At 34.8% G+C, this 21689-nt stretch overlaps 2 protein-coding genes across 7 annotated transcripts in view; one reads left to right on the forward strand and one right to left on the reverse strand.

Annotated features, from left to right (window-relative positions):
* Srsf11 (serine and arginine rich splicing factor 11) overlaps positions 1-10610 on the reverse strand; it is a 41117-nt gene extending 30507 nt beyond the window's left edge. For 4 of the 6 annotated variants that reach the window (XM_047556312.1, XM_047556303.1, XM_047556294.1 and 1 more), the window contains exon 1: positions 1701-2117. In XM_047556312.1, coding sequence (XP_047412268.1) covers positions 1701-1897 — 197 coding nt within the window. In that variant the 5' untranslated portion in view covers positions 1898-2117. Of the gene's footprint in view, positions 1-1700; positions 2118-10494 lie in introns of those variants that run through there. The other 2 variants (XM_047556278.1, XM_047556284.1) reach the window with 2 other exon arrangements.
* A 101-nt stretch (positions 10611-10711) lies between these two features.
* Lrrc40 (leucine rich repeat containing 40) overlaps positions 10712-21689 on the forward strand; it is a 53647-nt gene continuing 42669 nt past the window's right edge. The window contains 3 exon segments of the mRNA XM_047524159.1: positions 10712-10886; positions 19869-20050; positions 21122-21195. Of these exon segments, the coding sequence (XP_047380115.1) occupies positions 10736-10886; positions 19869-20050; positions 21122-21195 (407 nt within the window). The 5' untranslated portion in view covers positions 10712-10735.

Genomic DNA, 21689 nt, shown 5'->3' on the forward strand with positions numbered 1-21689 from the left:
AAATCTGGAAGTCAACTAAATGTTATATAACATTCACTATATTACAACTTGTATATTTTCAGAAGAAATTTATTGTACGTGGCAACATAAAGTGGGGAGCCAAAGAGCATCACTGTGTCAACATTTATCTTCTAATACAGGAAAAGGAATCTTCCAAATGGACAGCACCCCAGATCATGTGATTGAATGAACAATTCTCCAGCATCTATCATGGTTATGATGGACCTAACTATTCACCTGATTACAAAGGAAAAAGCCAGACTTGTGTCTTTCATGGCTTCCTCTACAATACTGCCCTCCAACTGAGGGGGGGGGGGGGACCAGTAAATGCCCACAACTACTCTGCACCACAAAGAGTATACTCAGAGAACAAAAAAGCATTTTAAAGTCAGAAACTATATAATCTTGTGGAAGTGGAAGGAATTATGTCACAAACTGAACATCTCAAATTATTTTATTACCCCAGTAATAAAGTATTCACAAGCATGACTTATTTTCTGCCCTTTTACTGTTAAGGTTACAATGATACATTATGAAGAAGTTGAGTATCAGCAAAATATCTATTTCTATAGCTCATATTATGAGTTTGTCCATTACAAAATAAGTTTCTGTTCAAAATAACACGTGTTCCTAAACTCTACAGCACATGCAGGGTGATAACTGAATCCTTTCTCCACATGTACATTTTCCCTAAAAATCAAGAACACACCAATTTGAAAACAGTCTTTGGAAAATAAAAAGTCATGAAATATAATATATTTAAATACTTCGTTATGATTTGCTTTTATTATTCTATTGAGAAGTGTACAAAAATTAATGATTTATTACACCAACCACACAAATTTCTGAACTTCCTGTTTAGAATTTAAGTGACATCATAAAACTCTCAACACATGATGGATTTACTAAATATTGACAATAACATTTGATTTTTCACTTTTATCTAATAAGCATTTTCCAAAGAGCCTAGAACTATTTTTCAAGTGTTTACTCCAATACTTTTTAATACCTCATCTTTATAATTTTTTTAAAGGACAAAAAAGAAGTTATTACACTCTATATCAAAATGTTGACATTCTTTAAAATTTCTTTTCAAAAACAAATGAGAAACATCCCAAATCTGTACATTATTTTAAAAAAGGAAAACACCAGGATTCCTCTGTGTGTGTGTGTGTATAAGTATTCAGGCTCACTGAATTAATCTGTCATATTGCCTGGGCCAGAATCAGTTAAAAGCAATACTTAGCAATAAACAACAGACTACAAATATCAACACTAAATTAACACAAGCCTGACTAGTTTTGTTACCTTTCTTCCAAATATTGCAAAGAGAGGAAAAAAAAAAAAAACAAAAAACCCACCTTGACTTTTAAAAACTACACACGAAATGACAAAAGATTATTTTGCTTTAAGTGCCCAAACATAAACGGTCACACTGGCACAAAAAAAAAAAAAAAAAAAAAAAAAAAAAAAAAAAAAAACCTAAAAAAGCCAGTGTCTTCTAATCAGTCTTGTCTCTGATCTTCTGCATTTTTTTTTGGTAGGCCTAAAATGCAATCCTTTCGCCCGAAAATGCAACTACCAACCACCAAGTAGCACAGCCTGGCAGGGAAAGCAGCCATAGGGCCTACGGAAATCGTGTTGGTTAGGCCCAGGCTGGGGCGGCGTTAGCGAAAACGGTGATGGTGGACGATACTCACTCCGGCGGGAAGAGGCGCAGTTCGTCGATCTTGCCTAGGAAACCGAAGAGAGTCCGCATCTGCTCAGAGCTAGCGCTCGGGGAGACATTAGTCACCTGGATTACCTCGGTGCCGCCGCCTCCGCCGCCGCCTCCGCCACCCGGCCCGCCGCTGGGGCCCGGGCCCGCAGTGCTGGGGACGACGGTAGTGTTGCTCATGGCGCTGCTCGAGTTCTCGTTCCTGCTTTAACACATCAAACACACAACAAACAGTGAGAGGGAGGGGGAAGAGGAACCGGTCGCGGGAAAGGAAAGAGGAGTATCCGATGATACAGCCGCTGCTGTTGCTGCCGCCGCCGCCGTTTCTCCTCCCCGCTGCACGCCGGGGGGAGGGGAAGAGAGCGCGCGAGTTCGAGACCACGAGAAAACAAACGACCGCCCCCACCTCGCCTGCAACCACCTCCCTCGCGGACCCCAACTCCCCACAATGCAGTGCGGCGCACGGGTGCGTCACCGTCGGCTCCGCCCTGCGCAGGCTCTGCAGGCCTTGCCAGCCGCTGGGGAAACACGAGAGGGAGGGCAGTGTGGTGTAGGGCGTTTTCCCCTTTAGCCCCTTGTTTTTCAGAAGGGAGTACAGGCACTTTTCTTTTTCCCTCTTTCAAAAGCACTCACTTCCCTACAAAAAACTGCATTTTCAGCAACTATTGTTTTTAAACACCGCTCACGATATTTCTTTCTTTATAGGCTATCATCTACAAATCTTTTGAGTTACTAATATTTCCACCCTAGCTACCAAGTTTTTTCTCCTCACCACATCAAATTTCCTGGAATATTTACAATTTTGGTAATATTAAGCTTATGATCATCTGGATAATAATTTTAAACATCCTTGTAGGATTTGATAACTATTTTGTATTATTGGTATCTGTATCCATAGCCATTTGAACTTCTGGTGGAAGAGCATTCCAGATAAGAGGAAATTACAAGTTTGAAGCTGACCACTGTTTTCCACTTTATATTTCAAAGAGAGAATTATAAAAAAAAAACTTGTCATAGTGAAAGAAGTATGCACAAGGGTCATTTAGCTCATCTTTGGGAGTAGGTCAGGGAAGACTTCTAGTTATATTTGAATGATAAATGTTATCAATTTTTTATTAACCATTATTCCAATTTCTTATCAAAAGCAAAAAAAACCCTTTACTACATTGATAAGAAAATTTAAATTGATTGATATAATGCCAGAAAGATTTCTAAAAATACCAGAGAATGCTTATGCAAATCTTCACAATACTACCACTTCTCTTATGATACCAATATCATAAAGAACAAGCTTTAGTTCTTTCCAGTCTGAAGTTTCTAAAAGATCAAAATTAGTTGTCTTCCCCTTAACAAATACTTTTTGAGGACAACGAAGGCATGTATTAACTTTGGTTTTTCCTATCTCTCTCTCTCTCTCTCTCTTCCCTTATAAAAGTGACAGGTCTTGACATGTTGCCCAGGCGGCACCAAACTCCTAGGCTCAAGTGGTCCTTCTGCCTCAGACTTCCAAGTACTTGGGACTACAGGCATGCACCATTGGTGCCTGGTGACCAATAACATTATACTCGACCAAAGACAGCATGTGATTAAAAAAAAAAATTATTGAGCACCATCATGTGCTGAAAACTTTACAAATGCTTCAAACAATGATGTGCTCAGTCTTGTAAGGCAGGTAGCTTATTACTATGGTATATATAGGACATACAGCAAAGGCTGGGTAAATTTACTGTTAACTGTAAGATTTAAGGGGAAATTTGGATGAGGTAAAGATCTCAAAGTGAGGACAATAGTTATTCAGAGCAACAGGGAAAACCCAGGAAATAAATTACTACTTATAAATCTGTAAATGTGAAAAACTCATCTATAGATCTACTTTATTTTCTATTACTAACTTATAAATAGCACAATTATAATTCTGTTCTAATTCTATAAATTTAGGTAATTCTATAAACATTACCTGTTTTAAAATAAAAGTTATAAATCCCATGCTCCCTTTTCTTCTTCTCCATCTAAATGGAGAAGCTAAAGGATAAGTCAGTACTAGGGGACTAACAGGTGGGCAGACACATGGACATGGACAGATATACACATACACCAGGACATAAGAAAAAGCCTACCTAAGTTTATTTCCGAATACTTCTTTTGTATTGTTTATACTGTATGCCGATAGCAGGGATTCTGTCTGTATATTTTTAAAATGATGTAACACCTTGAAATTATAAGCAAAAATCTGTATGGTCATTTGTCACAGTCTTATTTTCATGATTAACAGAGGAAAAAAGTAGAAGTCTAACCAGTAAGTACTGTTTCCAACATTCATATGCACAGTATTCTCAGCTAGACTTAGAGCTTGGGAGAAAAAAAATTACAGTTGATTTATCTGTACAGATTAGTTTTCTTTTTTGGATTGAGTAGGGTCAACAGAAACATTTGGCTGGGGAACACGGATTACTCAGTACAATTTTTAAGTTACGTAAGATTCTTTTGGAATTTCAATTGAGCAAAGGCCATTTGAGGGAATGTTTCACAATTAAAAAAAAAATCCCGTAGGGGGTAGTTCAATAGAATTATATGTATTTTTAAGTAAATAGTTTCAAGCATTTTAATATTAGCTTTCCTTAATCAAGGAATGAGACATTTGCGTCATTTGACCTTTAACTTCTTTTTTCTAAGCTGTAAAATTAACATTTTCTTCATGAAGAAAAAATTATTTTTAAACACCTAACAAAACTGAAAAAAATGAAAGTATACTAACTTAGTAATAAGACTGAATTACATTAACTGAATGCTTTGAAAATGGTCTTTAATCCTCATAATACTTAAAAGGTGCCAGAGTGATTACTAACACAGGCCCCAGGGTCAAACTAAAGGGTTTCCACTACCAATTAAAATAATTGGTACTTTGTACTTCAATTTCCTTTTCCAAGTTATGGGGAATAAGCAACTGACTTAATATATAAAAAAAGTAACAGGGGGGCAGGCAGGTATTTAAAAAACCAAACCAAAACAAAACAAAAACCAAACTAGGTATCTCACTTCAAAGCCTATTATTTCCACTATGCTGTTTTGTATCCTACTACCATTTGTCATAATAATTCTAGAAAAAAATTAAACTTGTGAAATGGGAAAGAATAATGATTAATTTTGGGTTCTCAATTATCTGACAAAAACCTCTCGTTTTGAAAAATGAATAGCTATCTTCAAGTAGTCTCCATTTTATACCATCATTCTTTTTCTAGGCTAGTACCTCAGGGTATTCTAACTTCTTGATCACATGAAAAATATGAATCAGAAGAGTTAGTTTACATAGCATACTTTCTTATTTTAAATTCATATTTTTAACAAAGCACATTAAAATCATATTGTAAACTAATGTTAAATATTGAAAATTTAAACTATATGAAGGTTAAAAAAAGCAGTCCTCTATTTTAACCACCCCTATTCCCATTCCACTCCCCATCTATGTTCTGAACTACCATAGTAAGTACTAACTCTAATTAACCATGTGATCTCCATTACTTTTATGTGAAAAACAGAGACAATGATAAAGCTTTAAGTTTAGCTTTAAGATTAGAAATGCTATAGGGATGAAGAAGAGTGCCCAGCACACCGGTATTCAACAAATGTTATATAACCTTAGAGAAAAGTCAATTTCAAACTCTACATTTCTTCAACTTTTCAGGGGATGAATTCAACAGTAACTCTGGAACAGCAATGTTTATTAAACAGCATTACTGTCAAAATTAAATTGACATGAAAATACTTTATAAACTGTTAAGTGATAGGAAAGATGTGAATTATAATATCAGATGTACTTTCTCCTTTAAGAGGCTGCTGCAGTACAAATCTGACAACAATGTAAATAGGTTCCACATTTTCATAATCATTTTGACTCTAAGGCAGCATATTACCAATTGCATGCATAGGCAGATAATGGCTAAACAAAACATTTCTTTTCTTAATAAACTGCAAATGTTTCTATGGAAAATTCTTTTTAGGAAGGCTTCAATTACTTTTCTATATTTTTAGAGTAATATCCTTACTTCTAAATGACACGAACACCTGCACATTTCCTTCAAATAATAATAATCATACTGAGGCATGGATCAGAACAAACATTCAAATAACAAAAGCACAAATTAAAAACAACCAACAAAGCAAAATATTGCTAAGTATCTGAAACAATCTGAACTAAAAATAAATGATAAAGCATAAGTAGTTTTTAAAGGCCATTAGGCTTTTTCACTCAGTAGCCATCCATTCACTTGAAACTATGAACTGTCCTTAATTTCAAGCCACAGTTAGCTCATGTTAAAGTCTAAACCACTTGAAGACATTTGTCAAATAGTTATTTTGAGAGAGAGAAGAGATGGTAGAGAGGTAATATTCTAGGCAATGAGTTAAAAAGAAAAGCAAAAAGGTCAGCACCTTAAGATGGGAATATAAATAAAACTATACTAATGGTAGATATGCTTTGTGATAAACAAAAAATAGCCTTGAAAAGCAAGGCTGGGCTCATATATTTGCCTAGTAGGCATCAAATATGTATCAGCTTTTTCATCACTGTGACCAAAATACCTGGCAAGAACAACTTAGAGGAGGGAAAATTTCTTTTGACTAAAAGTTCCAGAGGGTTAGTCTGTTGTTGATCAAGTTCATTTCTCTGGGCCCAACATGAGGCAGAACATCAAGGCTGAAGGGCATGGTGAAGGAACACTGGTTCATAGGAAGGTTACAAATCTCATAATCTAATATTTCACTTGTGAGTATTCTTGCATTAATATACGAGCTTTGTGGGAGACACTTCATATTCAAACCATAACAAGCAGACAATAAGGATGAAGCCTCAAAGACCATATTATATCTTATTGAAAATATAAGGGAGCTTTGTTCATGTGGAACAATATTTGAATTGAATAAAACTGTTTGCAGGGAGTGATAGCCAAATCTTAAAGACAGTAGATTTGAGGCTAGTGATTTAGTTAAGTGGTACTAGAGTGCTTTCTTAGCAAGTGTGAGGCCTGGGTTTGATCCTAAACACCACATAAAAATAAGGTATTGTGGTCCATCTACAACTAAAAAAAAATATTTAAAAAAATACTTTAAGTTATGCAACATATTAATCTTAGGAAAAAGAGGGATACTGCAATAGCTATTAAACATTAGAAATAATAAGGAATAATGAACATTTTCAGGTGATTTTTAGAAAAACTAATAAATTTCAACACCATTGCACTTTTCTTAAATGACATTAAAAAGAATAGTTTATCAACAGCTTTTTTCATTTTTCTTCAGTAGAAAGAAAATAAACAAAAATAACAAAAACTAAAAGCATTTAGGATATATCTTTTTTACTAGCATCTCCACATTTTTTCAAAATGCTGACATGTAATAAAAGTCTTTATTTTCCTAAAGCTGGGGGACTAAAATTCTTTTACACTGAAACTAGAGAGGAATATAAGACCAAATATTAGAATCAAATATTAAACCTCTTAGAGCAGGCAACCTGCTTCATGATTCAAAAGTTATGAAAAAAAGCAGTGGGAAAACACAAAGAATATACAAATGTACAATCCTAAAGAAAATGTACTTTCTCCACTAAGAAAAATAATTATTCCACTCACCTCCTAATAACAATAATAGAATTCAATTCAGAGTCACGTTTGAAAAACTAATGAAAATACAAAATATGTACTGCCTTAAATGAAATATTTACTGACCACTTTTCCAAAACTGGTACTTAAACACCTAAAGGGAAAACAAATATGAAATTACAAATTAGTATTTTTAACATGAACTAAAATGTTGTCTCAATAACTTTTATATAAGATAACAAGCTCTCATAGATAAGGCAATATTTTGAAAGGTAAACATAATACTGCTTCGAACAGGCAAAATCTGTTACTTTACATGAAAAGAAACTTCAGAGAAATGTTTGCAAAACAAATTTGCTTTGCTTGATTCTAGTTTTTAAACAAATGTGCTTAGAAAACATGCACAAATTAACCTCATCTTCCCTTAGCAGAAATTTTAGACTTGTTTCAGTAAGTCCACCTTATCAATTGTACCTTTCACCTTTGGGAGAAAAAAAATCGAATACATAGCAATGTTCTAGAGTGATACAGCCACATCTGAAAATACCTTAATAAATTTTAATGTGGAGACAAGCTGCTCTATCTTGACTTGATGTCTTATTTTTCATTATAAAACAGAATAGAGTTCTTTGGGTCATATGATGTTAGGCTTAACATATTTTGGTTTCTTCACTGTTTTCAGTTACCAAAGAAACTGAAAGAGTGAAACTTTATAGTACTTAAATAAAATGAACATAATAAATTGTAGCTAGATAATTCTGCTACTAAAGGTAGGTATGAAGTAGTCTCCAGTCTGGACACAGGAGATAATCCTTTCATATTATTTTAATAATATATATAAAGGCCATTTAAAAACAATTTCACTTACAGACCTGGGCTGAAAAGGGTTAGGATTTCGTTTGTTCTTAATGCACTTTTAAATAATACAATAATATAAAGAGCTAATTCCCACTAATATAACCATATAAGACTATAACTACTTTCATAAAGAAGTTTAATTTAAGTGGATTGGCTTTCAGTATCCATCAATTTGAGGTAAATATGTAATTTTCCCAAATGCATGAGGTAGTAATTTTTACTTCCTCAATCCACACTTCTAGTACACATATATGCTAGTAAAATTCTTTATGTATATCAGTTTCATCTGTTGAGTTTACAAGTATATGGCCAGTTGGGTTTTCCAGAATTACTTTATCATTAAATAGGATACACTTCTTATACAAAATGAAACAATGTTTTAACATAGTGTCATTAAACAACAATAATGAAATACCCAACTTCCAGTAGCAGCACAATGAATTAAAGAATTACACCTTGCTATTATTTAAGAGTTAAACTAAACAAGAATCTGTTGTAGGAAGAGGAATAGCTACTGTAAAATTTTATAGCAATTTATTCTCAAGGTAGAGTGTTACATCCTAGAAAAGAGAACAAGGTTGTTCTCAAATTTACTTTTAAAGCAATTGAAGTGGGTTAGGGATGTGGCTCAATGGTAGAGCACTTGCCTAACATGCACAAGATCCTGGGTTCACTCTCCAGCACCACAAAAGCAACAACAAAATAATTGAAGTATCCCTTAAAATGATTCCATAATAAAAGCAAATTGGAAATTATGAAAAGCCACGAGGCAAGTCATAGTTGGAAAAGATCTAGGTTTGAATGCCTGGTTATGCCACTTATAGAAACTTCTGATCTTAGGCAAGATTCCTAACTCCGGTTAGCCTCAATTTCTTCATCTGCAAAACTGGTCACTGTATCAAATAAGAAGAAAAGGAACATGTGTTTAAAACCAAATCTTATATGTAGCAAGGACATGGACTAGGTAAAACTGCATAATGCAGAATTTGTCAAAGGGATGTCATTTTACTTTTAAATTAACATTACTCATCCACAGATTTCCTGGCAGTTAGAAGGATATCTTCTAGTCTGCTTTTAAGACAAAATCACTTCAGAAAAAGAAAGTCTAGCACCAACAACAGTACTATGCAGGATGAGTTCTTAATAAATACTTGGTGAATGACTCAATGAACTGTACATTTGAGACATAAACTATAACTTTCCGGGAAACACTTACTGGACAACATTTTCAAATTTTATTCTGAGCTCAAGTCACTTCCCTCAACCAAGGGATTTAAACTTTTACTGTCCTCAAATTATTTCCAAAACTTTATATGGTAGAAATTGTTATTCCTAAAGTAATGCAAAAGAATGAGCTTAAACAGCTGTCAAATAAAACTGCTTAAGTTACACGATATGAAATGAAACTGAATTTGACATTGGGACAAAATCCTTCCTACTGAGAAAGGAAGCTGAAGGGCTGAGATACCCCCACCCCAACCCCACTCGTCCCACAAGTAGGCTCCAAAGATGATGGATGCAGAAGCGAAGATTGCCCATCCAAATTTTAAACAGGCTTCCCGCCTCTTGTCCCCCTTTGCCTCCTCTTCTGGTCAATTAATTCTAAATCTGGGTATCACCTGCATTTGTCTCTATAAATTGTAACTGCTTTTGTGGGATGGAGGGGGAGAAGCAATCTTGCTGTTTCTCCCGGGTTTGATCAAAATACCTAACGTTCGTTTTTCTCTTTTCCATCTTTTGTCTATTTCTTATGCGGGGGACCAAGCCGGCCGGCCAGGATCCACTCGGGATCCTGAGTTCCCCTGCCAGCAACAGTAAGCAGGTGGGATCTGAACTTGCACTTCCGGGGCTCCAAAGTCCGGGCAGTTTGTGGTACACTAAAGCTTGTACCACACTTGTCTCCTTTACCGTCCACTTAAATTGACCCGTAGACAGAACATTATTCTAAATTTTAAACTTTTTTCTTCTCTTTTTCTAGGTTGCCAACCCTTTCATTTCACATTACCTCCGATGTTTGGTTATTTCAGTGCAACAACGGGAATGATGCACTAGTTCCAGGAATCAAGAGGGCAGGCTTTTTTATTCGATGGAGGTCTGGTGCCTCTACCCCAAGCAACAGACAGACTGGGGTCCAAAGAGGCTGCAGACCGCGCCCAAGTCTCAAATTTTAGTTAAGGCCCACATTCAGACTAGGAGAGGGGAGAAGAAAGGGTTATCCTTTCCCAACCCCGTCGCCACGGCGGAAGCATACAGAAGGCTGGAATCGCAGTAGCAGAGCAAACAATAAACCCGAAAGCCCCTCGTAAGCCCGTTAAACGCACTTACAGGAGCGAAGTAATTCCCGGACGCTAGGCTGGCACCGGCAACGGAAGGGGCTGCTCTGTCCTCCAGCCCCGGGAGCTGGCGGTGACGACATCTGCGCCGCGCCGCACAGAGCGAAAGGCCCAGCGAGAAGCCACGAACTCCGCGCACAGTGCGCGTGTTTGCGGAAGGGGCGGGGCGGCCTGGCGGCGCCACATTTAAGCGTCACGGGCGGGGCTCCTGCTCTGAGATCCAGGGTTTGAACATGTCGCGCTTGCGGCGAGTACCCGGGCGGGATCCGCGAGCGGGTTTCAGAGCTGAGGGGAGAGACTGCACTACCTCTGTACCCCAGGGGCTGTTAAAGGCGGCGAGGAAGAGCGGACAGTTAAACTTATCGGGTAGGAACCTCAGTGAAGGTAAGACTCGTAGGTACTATCAGTTTGTACCATGCGATCAGAAAGCCCTTGCCATGGGCAGCCTCCTTTTCCTCAAGCCTGGCTTTGCCTCGTAGCCAGGATCCCTATGCGCTAATCCAGGCACTGTTACATTTCGACTCACATGACTTCCGGGTCTCCTTACTTCTCTGGCTCTAGCAGTCTTTGTTGGAGGGACACTCTGGAACTATGGCCAAAATTTAAACCGGGCACTTTCTGGGACTCCGGAATAATAAAGAATAGGCAACGTAATATGAGAGTAAACTACCTATCAGATATTGGGAAAATACTTTCTTTGATTCTCATTTTTTTCCTTTAATTTGTTCTTTAAGGAAATTTATCAACGCTAAAATTCCGTATTTTATCTGCTCTTTTGTGAGCCTTGAGTGAATGTCATTGTTTCCTGCAAGACCCTCTTCTGTTTGCAGCTGGGTAGAGCCCTAATGACCAGTAATAATGAGCATGTTTTCTAAATTGAGGATCAGAATAAACACCCCACAAAGTGTATGAATATGAGGCTATTCTGGAAAACCCGATAAAGACAAACACGAATCTGGATACCACGAATGAAAGGCCAGATGCTCTTGGAGTGGCCTTCGTGTGGGGATGAGAGAGCAATCAGGGAGAGGTGGAGAAATAAAGCATTCTCCCTGTAATGTTTACCTCTACTTGTATTCGGGTTTTCACACTGCAATTAAAACCTCCCAATTTCCTTGTAATGATTGTTTACTTTTTGAGCCGTGAATAAAGTAAACCAGGCAAACAAATACTTGCTGAATAAATGAAAGGGTATATGGCATAAAATCTCAGCATATCTAGAAGGATTTTTTATAGATGGGGGCATAAGCACTTTGAAAGTACAAGATGTACACTCTAACCCAGTCACTCTTCCTCCCTTTACTCCTTTCCCCATATATATTAGCTTTTCCCAAAGTTGAACATTTTCCTTTGTGCCTTCATAGGACTCTCTTGCTTCCTTTTAGATTTTGCTCAGAGCTCACACTTCCCAGAGGCCCTTCCAAACTACCCTAAGTACCACTGGTAGCACACTCTTATCTTAACTTTTTAATTTTTTAAATGGAATTACTATAAGGACTTATATCATTTGTTTATTGCCTACCTTGCTCATCAATTAGACTGCTAATTCCACAAGGTCAGGTAACTTCGTTTTGTTCTTTGTTGTATCCCAAAATAGTGTTTGCTCTAGTGCAGGTTCTTATTAAATATATCTGTGGAAGCAATAAGTAAATGAGTGAATAGTCTCCCATGCTAAGTGATGTTTTGGAATGTATTTATTGACTAGATCTATGTGGTTTAGTCTGTTGAACTTTTAGGTTGAAAATGAATTCTGATTCAGGTTCATGATGATGTGGATCAGGACTCTTTAAGTTATTGTATGAACAGAACCTGACACAATAACTGGCATGTTCAGTGGGTTAATATATAATATTTCATAAGTTGAAAAAGGTATAAATAGGAAAGACTCATGGTCTTTGTAGCTTATATATGAAAAAGGAATTCCTGTTACCATTATATAGAAGGTCTTTCCCTAACTGACTTTAGACTTTAGCTTCATGTCTTATAACTCAATCTTTATTACTCAAATCAATATAATTCTGAACTATTTGTATTCCTTTTGGGTGCAGTCCTCTTTATCTCCATTTCTTAGCTCATATAACATGGAGGTGCTCACTCTGTTTCTTAGTTTTTCATTTATAGTGAAATAATAAGACCTACTAAGGTTTATATAAGATAACATAAATAAAACGCCTGCTATGTAAAAATAAAATTGACCATTTCTGTTATTGTGGTGATGGCCTGATATCCTGGGTCTCTCATTTTAAACCTCACTCTTTTAGTGTTATTACCAAGAATTACCTTCCCAAAACACAGATTTTATTGTATCACAAAACATTTTAATAACATCTCATAGCTCACTAGATGCAATATGATGTTTTTAGCACAAAATGCGAAAGACTTTCAGAATCTTGCCCCCAACCATCTACTTGTGGCTTCCCATCTGTCTTTTCAGCATCTTATTCTTTAACAAAAACAACAACAAAGCATTGCATTTTTCCCAAACAGCTATACTTTCACGTTCTTTGAGAACCATTTTAGGTTTATAGCAAATGGAGCATGTTGTCCATTGTGTTCTCATTTACTTAGTCTCCCCCACTTACATTTTCCTCTTTTATTAACATCCTGCATTACATATGGAGTACATTTTTAATAATCTATGAATCAATAATAATATTAACTGAAGTTTATAATTTACATTGGGATTCACTGTTAGTGTTTTATCATTTTATGGGATTTAATAAATGCATATCATGTATTTACCATTATACTGTCATGCAGAATAGTTTAATTGCCACAAAATCCCCTGTGCTATACACATTTATTCCTTTCCCACCTTCCCCCAATAAATAAAAATGAAGCTTATATTAAAAGACTTTTGAGAGTAGGAATTATTTGAAGGAATCATTAATTTTATTTCTTTACTACCTAGCCCAATATCTGAAAGAAACATAATTAGTAGATAAATAACATACTATTTAAATGCATATCATACATAACACTTTCATATGTTATATTTCATATGAAATATCTTGTGTATATATATATATGTGGAAAGCAATCTGAAAGAAGACATGTTTCAAAATATCTTTTGAATATAATTCATAATTCAAAGTAATAATATTTGGGGGCAAAAATAATGAGATTTATTTTTGGTATTGCCAATGATTGAATTCAGGGTGCTTAACTACTGAGCAACCTTCTTAGGCCTTTTTATTTTTCATTTTGGAACACCTTGCTAAGTTGCTGAGGCTGGCCTCAAAATTGCAATCATCCTGCCTCAACTTCTGGAATTGCTGGGATTACAGGCATGTGCCACCAGGCCCATCATGAGAAGACTTGAAAAATATTTTTTAAAAGTACAGCAGTGTGCAGACTGGTAAAAGGGAAAAGTTAGTATAAGTTTATTGGAAAAAAATCACCATGTGCATTTAATTTGGTTATGTCAAAGAACGTTTCTGAAACTTCTGTCCCAAATTTAGACAACATAGACTTTAAGAACCATAACCAATGGGCTACTGGCTACTTCTATTACTTACTCATTGAACAATCAATTACTTAGCAGAAAAAAATGACAAAAAGACAAATAAAAGGCAAGCATGCACAACATGATGGCCAAAGATCTGAACGGACACCTAACCAAAGAAGATATATAGATATAAGATATATAAATGGCAGATGAGCTTATAAAGAGATGCTCAACTTCATTCATCAATAGAAAACAGCGTATAACATAACACATGTACTAAAATGATTAAGATCCAAAAACCTGATAATACCAAATGCTGGCAAGGATATGAAGTGAAAGGAACTTTTATTCATTTGCTTGTGGAAAGATAAATGGTAGTGTCACTTTCTAAGACAGTCTTATAATTTCTTATAAGACTAACCATAGTTTTAACATATGACCCAGTGATCATGCTCCTAAGTTTTTACCTAAATTGAGTTGAACACTTACATCCCTACAGAAACCTAAACATGAATGCTTATAACTGATTTATTCATAATTGCCCCAAATTGAAAAAACTGAGATATCTTTCAAAAGGTGAGTGAATAAACAAAATAGTGCATCCATACAATGGAATATTATTTGGTAATAAAAAGAAATGAGCTATCAAGTCATCAGAAGATCTGGAAAAGCATATTACTTAGGGGGCAATACATATTATAGGAAAGAAGCCAATCTATAAAGGCTAGATACTGATATGACTTGAATTATAAGAAATTCTAGAAAGGGTGAACTCAGAAACAGTAAAATAGTGGTGGTGATGGCTGTTTTTCTGAGCAGCAACAGAATATATCGTGACTTTGTTTCAATATAAATGTTGCAGCTCTTTTTTTCACTGAACAAGATAAAATGAGGACCAAGTTATCAAGAAAATATGGGTTGTTGCTTTCCAATTGCATAATCACAGCAGAACAATAGTTTAGAAATCTTTTTAGGTGCTTCATCTAACACTAAGGAAAATTAAAATGTGCCACAGTTTGGGAAAAAAGAATACTGCAAATTCTAGTGAAAACTATACTTGAACTGAAAGGAAAATTGGTAGGCAGATAAATTGTTAAAACAATTTTACTTTGGAAACCATATTATTTGAACATATATATGTATATATATATATATATATTTTTTTTTTGCAGTGCTGGGAATTGAACCCAGGGCCTTGTGCTTGCAAGGCATGCACTTTACCGACTGAGCTATCTCCCCAGCCCTTGGAAACCGTATTATTTGAAAGGGAAATATTGGTGTATGGCTTTTCTTCCTTAAGAGAACAGAGGATTAGTTTTCACTTGTATAATTAAGTAACCAGGTCTAGGGATCCTAAGTTTCAAAAAGCACACTGTTTTAGGGCATTGAGAATTTGTTATTCAGTATGTACAGTTAGTACAGATAATATAAGCCATTTCTTTAGGCTTTCAGTAACCACCTTATATTTATATCAACCATGCTCTGCATTACTATTTAGCTTGAGTCTGAGTTTTAGCTTCTGCTTACTTAATGGAACTCATTGTGATACTCTAAATAGCTAATAAAAAACAACTGACCAAAATATCCAAAATATTTACAGAACAATAATTTTAGGAAAATAAACTGTCCAGGTGAGGAGGTTGTCAAAAAAGAGCAAATTCCTATACATTTCTTAATAATGAAAACAAGAAAAAAGTGCCTATGTATTCAGAAGCTGAAGGAGAACATTTAATTTATACCAAAATCCAAGGAAAAGGAGACAAGGAACTGGATAGTTAATTTAATTCCCATTTCTGTTTCTTGATCCCTTAACACAGTTGTTCTGAACTTTAGTGTCTCACCTCTTCAGTTGTTTATCTCCAGTTTTCAGTGCCAAACATTGTGCAATAAAGTAGTCCAAACTTAAACTTATCTCTCTATTGTCAGGCTTGCTCACTTGAATTTTAATGTTATTTTAAGTAGATGGGAAACAGGGAGTTAGATAACAAATGAATTGCTGAGTCTGGTTTTGACTCACTATTCTCCTGCCTCAGCTTCCCAAGCTGCTGGGATTACAGGCATGCACCCACTGCACATGGTTAGTAATATACTTTTGAATGAGGAGTGAATCACAGAAAAAATCAGGGGAGACATAAAAATTCTTAGAAACAAATGAAAATAGAGATACAACATAACAAAATAGAAAAGTATGAAGGCAGTTCTAGGAGGAACGTTTATAGCATTGACTTACTACATAGATACCAATGTAGGACTGATTTAGCATATGCAAATCAATAAGTGTAACTCACCACATACATAGAGTTAAGAACAAGAATTACGTGACTGTTTCATTAGGTGCAGAAAAAGCATTCAACATTCATGTTTAAAATGCTGAAGAAACTAGGGATAGAAGGAATTTACCTCCATTGTAAAGGCTCTGTACAACGAACCCAAGCCATCATCATACTGAATGGAGAAAAACTGAAAAGTTTTTCCTCTACAAACAGGAATGAGACAGTAATGCCCATTCCCATCACTGCTATTCAACATAGTCCTTTAAAATCCTAGCCAGAGCTACCAGGCAGGAGAATGAAATTAAAGGAAAACAAATAGGAAAGGAAGTCAAATTATCTATTAGCTCATGATATGATCCTGTATCTAGAAGACTCAAAAAATTCCACCAGACTTTAGAACTGATAAAAAAATTAAAGTAGCATGATACAAGAACAGTATACAAAAATCAATCACAGTGATTGAATCACAGTGATTCCTTATTTCATTCTTTATGGCTCTTCTATCCTTTGCTGGTAGTGGATGGAAATGGAGAATATCATGCTAAGTGAAATAAGCTGAACCCCTCAGAAGTCAAGGGTCAAGTATTTTTTCTCATATGTGGAAGCTAGATCAAAATAAAGGGGGGCTCTCATGAGAATAAAAGAGGGTATCGGTGGAGTAGATAAAGGAGATTGATCAGTCAGGAGGAGTGACAGGGAAAAGGAGGAACAGCGAAATGAAACTGACCTAACTATCCTTTGTACATATTGAATATACCAGAGTGAGTTGAACCTTTATGTATATGTATAATGCCCTTTCAAAAAAAACTAAAATAGAAGACTGATAGAACAGAGGAAAGAGAATGAGAGAGTGAGGGGACTAAAGGGAAAGTACTAGAGACTGAATTGGATTAAATTGTATCCCAAGCTTGTATGATTATGTAAAAATGAATCCCAATATTATGTATTACTATAATACACTAATACATTTTTTATAAAAATATGAACATTTCCCTCTTCTTGAAAAGTTCCCTTATGTCCCTTCATCAGCCCATCCCATTTGCTCCACAGAACTGTTGATATGCTTTTTGTCAATGAAAATTAATTTTGCCACCTCTTAGCATTTCTTGTAAATGGAATCATACAATTGGAATTTTTGTTTGTTTAAGGCTTCTTTTACTTAGGTTAATTGTTTCGAACTTCTTCCATGTTTATATCAGTAGTTTCTATTGTTGAACAATAGTCCATTGTGTACATATAATTCAGTAGACCTGTATTATTTCTGTGGAGTTGTATGCCTGAGAATAGAATTGCTGGATAATAGTAATAAGTGTATATTTAATTTTATAAAAGCTCACCGAACTGTTTTTTACTAGACTTGAGAGATCCAGTTGCTCCACATCATTACTAGCACTTTGTATTGTCTTTTTAATATTAAGCATTCTCGTTTCTGTGTTTGAGTATCTTCTTGAAATTTTAATTTGTATTTTCTTAATAATTAATGATGAACATTATCATTCCACTGCTTCTTAGTCATTTGTATATCTTTGGTTAAGTTCAGATTTTCTTTTTTTAGCAGGGTGTTTGTCTTCTTGTTGAGTTGTAAGACTCTATATTGAATACAAATCCAAGTACTTAGATATCTATCTATACCAATATCTATCTAATATTTTCTCTCAGTCTATGGCTTGCCTAATTTTCTTAATGGTATCTTTAGGAAAAATAAGCTTTTAATTTTGATAAAATTAATTTATATTTTTTCCTCTTATTATTTGTGTTTTCCCATACTAAGAAATTTTCATACTATGTGACTTGATTATAGCCTTTTAGTCAAATACATAGGTGTCTCCATTTTTTTCTTTTATAAAATGAATTTATTTTTAACTAGTACATAAAAGCTTAGAAACTGTACATACTAGCCAGATGTGGTGGTACGCATCTATAATTCCAGTGACTTGGGAGGCTGAGGCACGAGGATCTCAAGTTTGAGCCAGCCTCAGCAATTTAGTGAGGCCCTCTGAAACTTAGTGAGATTATCTCAAAATAGAAAAAAGGGCTGTGGATGTGGCTCACTGGTTAATCATCCCTGGGTTCAATCCTTGGTTTAAAAAAAAAAAAGAGAAAGAAATTGTATATACTAATGGGCAGTATGATAATGTCAGTAGGTCCATGTATTATCTGCTGACTGATCTGTGTTTCTCATTCATATAGAATCATCTATACCTATGTATCAAAATAATAGTATTGACAAATTTTATGATGCTTTTGTTCTCAATGCAGTTGGGAATAGTAAAGATTTGTTGTTTTATTTTACTTTTAAAATAATCATCCACAAACAGAAACACAAGTGAATTTATATACTATATTGTTCACATTTGCTGAAGAAGAGTATAGAAGCAGAGAATACTTAATCTGAGAGAAGGGGTAAGAGAGGGATCTTATAATTTATTCTAGTGTGAATGTAGATACCTCATTTTTGAGTGAGTGTTGTCTTATGTATCTCTGGGATTTTGCCTTGCTCCTGTAACACCATCGTATCAGATTAACCCTCTGAATTATACTTCGTTGTTTTAAACTTGAAACGGTGATTGCACCTTTCTTGTTAATCTCTAATAATTTTTATCATCAGTTAAAGCAGGGCATAATCAGAGTATGCCTTGAATAATATTAGCTCAAAGTTCTTTATCATCATGTATATAGTCCTACTTTTGTTAAGGAATGAATAACTCTTTAAAATAATTTGGTTATATCACTATAACATTAGTTATAGTCTTATTTGCTGTGTTATAGGAATTTTCATTTGTTGCAATAGAATAACAATTTTGTGTGGTGGAGTAAGAAACAATTTTATATCTAGCAAAACAAAGGTGTTGGCAGAGTCAGGTATTCCTCCCAACTACTATTGGAAAAGGTACAACAGTCCTGCTAAGGTTTAAATCACATCTAATACTAGCTGTGGAACCCTGAGTAAATTGTACATTCTCTCTCAGCCCCATTTTTCTCATCTATAAAATGGGAATGGTAATAGCACCTACCTCAGAGTTGTGACCAGGTGTTTTGTTTGTTTTGTGGTTCTGGGTTCAAACCCAGGGCCTCATATGTGATGATACATAATGCTTTGCCAGTAAACTACACCCCTAACCCTGTGTCAAGGTTTAAATGCATTGATTTTCTAGAAGATTGCTGTATTTGTGTTAGCTATTATTATTATTATTACTACTTGTACAACTACTACTAGCCCTTTCTGAGACTTGGCATACACCTTTGTTACAAAAGTTATGATATTACACATTATAAATGATTAATAATTTGTAAATATAAATGCTGATTTCCTTTCCAAGTCTTCTCTGTAATTATGTTAGCCCAATAGTAGAGTACATTATTTATTTTGTACATTTACCAAAAAGTGTTTTACAGAGTATACCTAGTATATAAGTGAATAAAATGTAAAGTGAGATCTAATGTATAAAGTATATATTAATCTGTTTTTGAATGAAATCAACTTTTGCTGTAGTTATAACTTATTGCTATTTGACTTATTGGAAAATTTTTATTTCTGAAATTGTTTTTTAGTACATAAACTGAATAGTTATTATCAAAGTAAATCACTTAATATCCATTTCTTTAATTTAAAAATTTTTTTTTCCCTTGTGGTGTTGGAAATAGTGCCTCAGTGTGTTTGGAGAATAAATGTGGATATCCCTGAAGAAGCTAATCAGAATCTTTCCTTCAGTTCTACTGAACGATGGTGGGAGCAGACAGATTTGACTAAACTAATCATATCAAACAATAAACTTCAATCACTGACAGATGATCTTCGACTCTTACCTGCATTGACTGTTCTTGATGTAAGTTGAATATAATTATGTATTGTTGGTTGAAGAGACTCCAAAGCTAAATTTAGGCTTTGATAAGCAGAAAGCTCTTCATGTTAAGTTGATACAGATAAAGGAAAAATAACAAATTATTTTGTCATGCATTGTATAATGGTTAAGAGTGTAAAACTTCAGATTCTAATTCTAACTCTCACAGCTGGTGACTTTTGGAAAGTTACCTCTTTGTGCCTTAGTTTCCACATTTATCCATGAGAAAAGATACTACTATCTATTTTTAATTCTTAGAATTCTCTTTGTCAATGCATACAATCAGTATTTAACTAATTGTTGCTTCAACTCATCTGTTTTCTTATTATTTTATCATCACTGTTACTCTAGATATTAAAGCAGGTATAGTACTTAAGTTTTTTTTGTAATTTGCCTTCAGCCTTACTCACTTAAACTATTGAACTTAAATTTTTGTGATTTTTATTAAGGTTCTGTTTTTAGTTTCTAGTCACTGTGTCATGGTAAAGTGAAGCATGATTAGTTATTTCAGAATATATAAACTTCTGGTTTACATAGCAACATCAGAAGTCCTCTAATTCATGTGTGAAAAAAACTGAATGTTAATAGAGAAATTCCTATAGAAGGTTTTTTTTAATGTGTTTGTGAAATGATTGAATTGGCCTACTCTCAGATTCTTTCTCCCTTGAAACAGTGTGTTTCTATGAGAACATGAGGGAAGTTCTTCTCTCCCTTGTCATGTAATTTTTGTATATGTTATTGTAAATAATTCCTTCAGAGGGCTGTTGGTTTCTAACTCCTTCACCTCTACATGACATTGAAACTTCACTCTGACGTGAAGCTTTTGTTTTATTTTGGTAAAATTTAAAATTAATAACTTACAACTTCATGATTTCTGAATAGTAGTTGTGTCAATTTTAAACCCCTTTTCCTCTTCTACACTCAGACTAAATCACAAATAGTTCTACATATGTTATTGAATTAGAAGAACGGGATTATTAGTGATTAATTTTGTACAATGCAAAGCTTATGTATTGTAAGACTAAGAATATTGATTTTGCCTTTTAATAATTTTAGATACATGATAATCAGCTGACATCACTTCCTTCTGCTATAAAAGACCTTGAAAATCTTCAGAAGCTTAATGTCAGGTAAAATTTAAGCTTATTTATTTCTAAAATTGCAATTATAATGGTATAGGTTTAGTATTCTTTAAAATACCATAGGGCTGGGGCATAGCTCTGTGATAGAACATGTGCCTAGCATCCATGATGCCCTATGTTCAGTCCCTAGCACCAAAAAAAAAAAAAAAATCTTTGTGTTATCTGAGAAAGTAGTTGATGGCATGCATGAGACCCTGACTTCGAATCCCCAAGCACAAAAAAAAAAAAAAAAGAAAAGAAAGTAGTTGAATAAGAATTTTAACTTTTAATTCTTTATTAGTTGTCCTTTTTAAAGAGATGGGTTCTGCTACATTCCCCAGGCAGTTCCTGAACAGCTATGCTCAAGCAATTCTCCTGCCTTAGCTTCCCATATACCTGGGACTACTGATAGGCTCTTTATATTTGGTTTTAGAATTGCCTATATGTTTTTTGTTTGTTTGTTTGTTTTTAGTTTTACAGACTGCATTTTGATTCGTTGTTTT

This window comes from Sciurus carolinensis, chromosome 1 (genome assembly GCF_902686445.1).
Source record: "Sciurus carolinensis chromosome 1, mSciCar1.2, whole genome shotgun sequence".
Taxonomy (NCBI): Eukaryota; Metazoa; Chordata; class Mammalia; order Rodentia; family Sciuridae; genus Sciurus; species Sciurus carolinensis.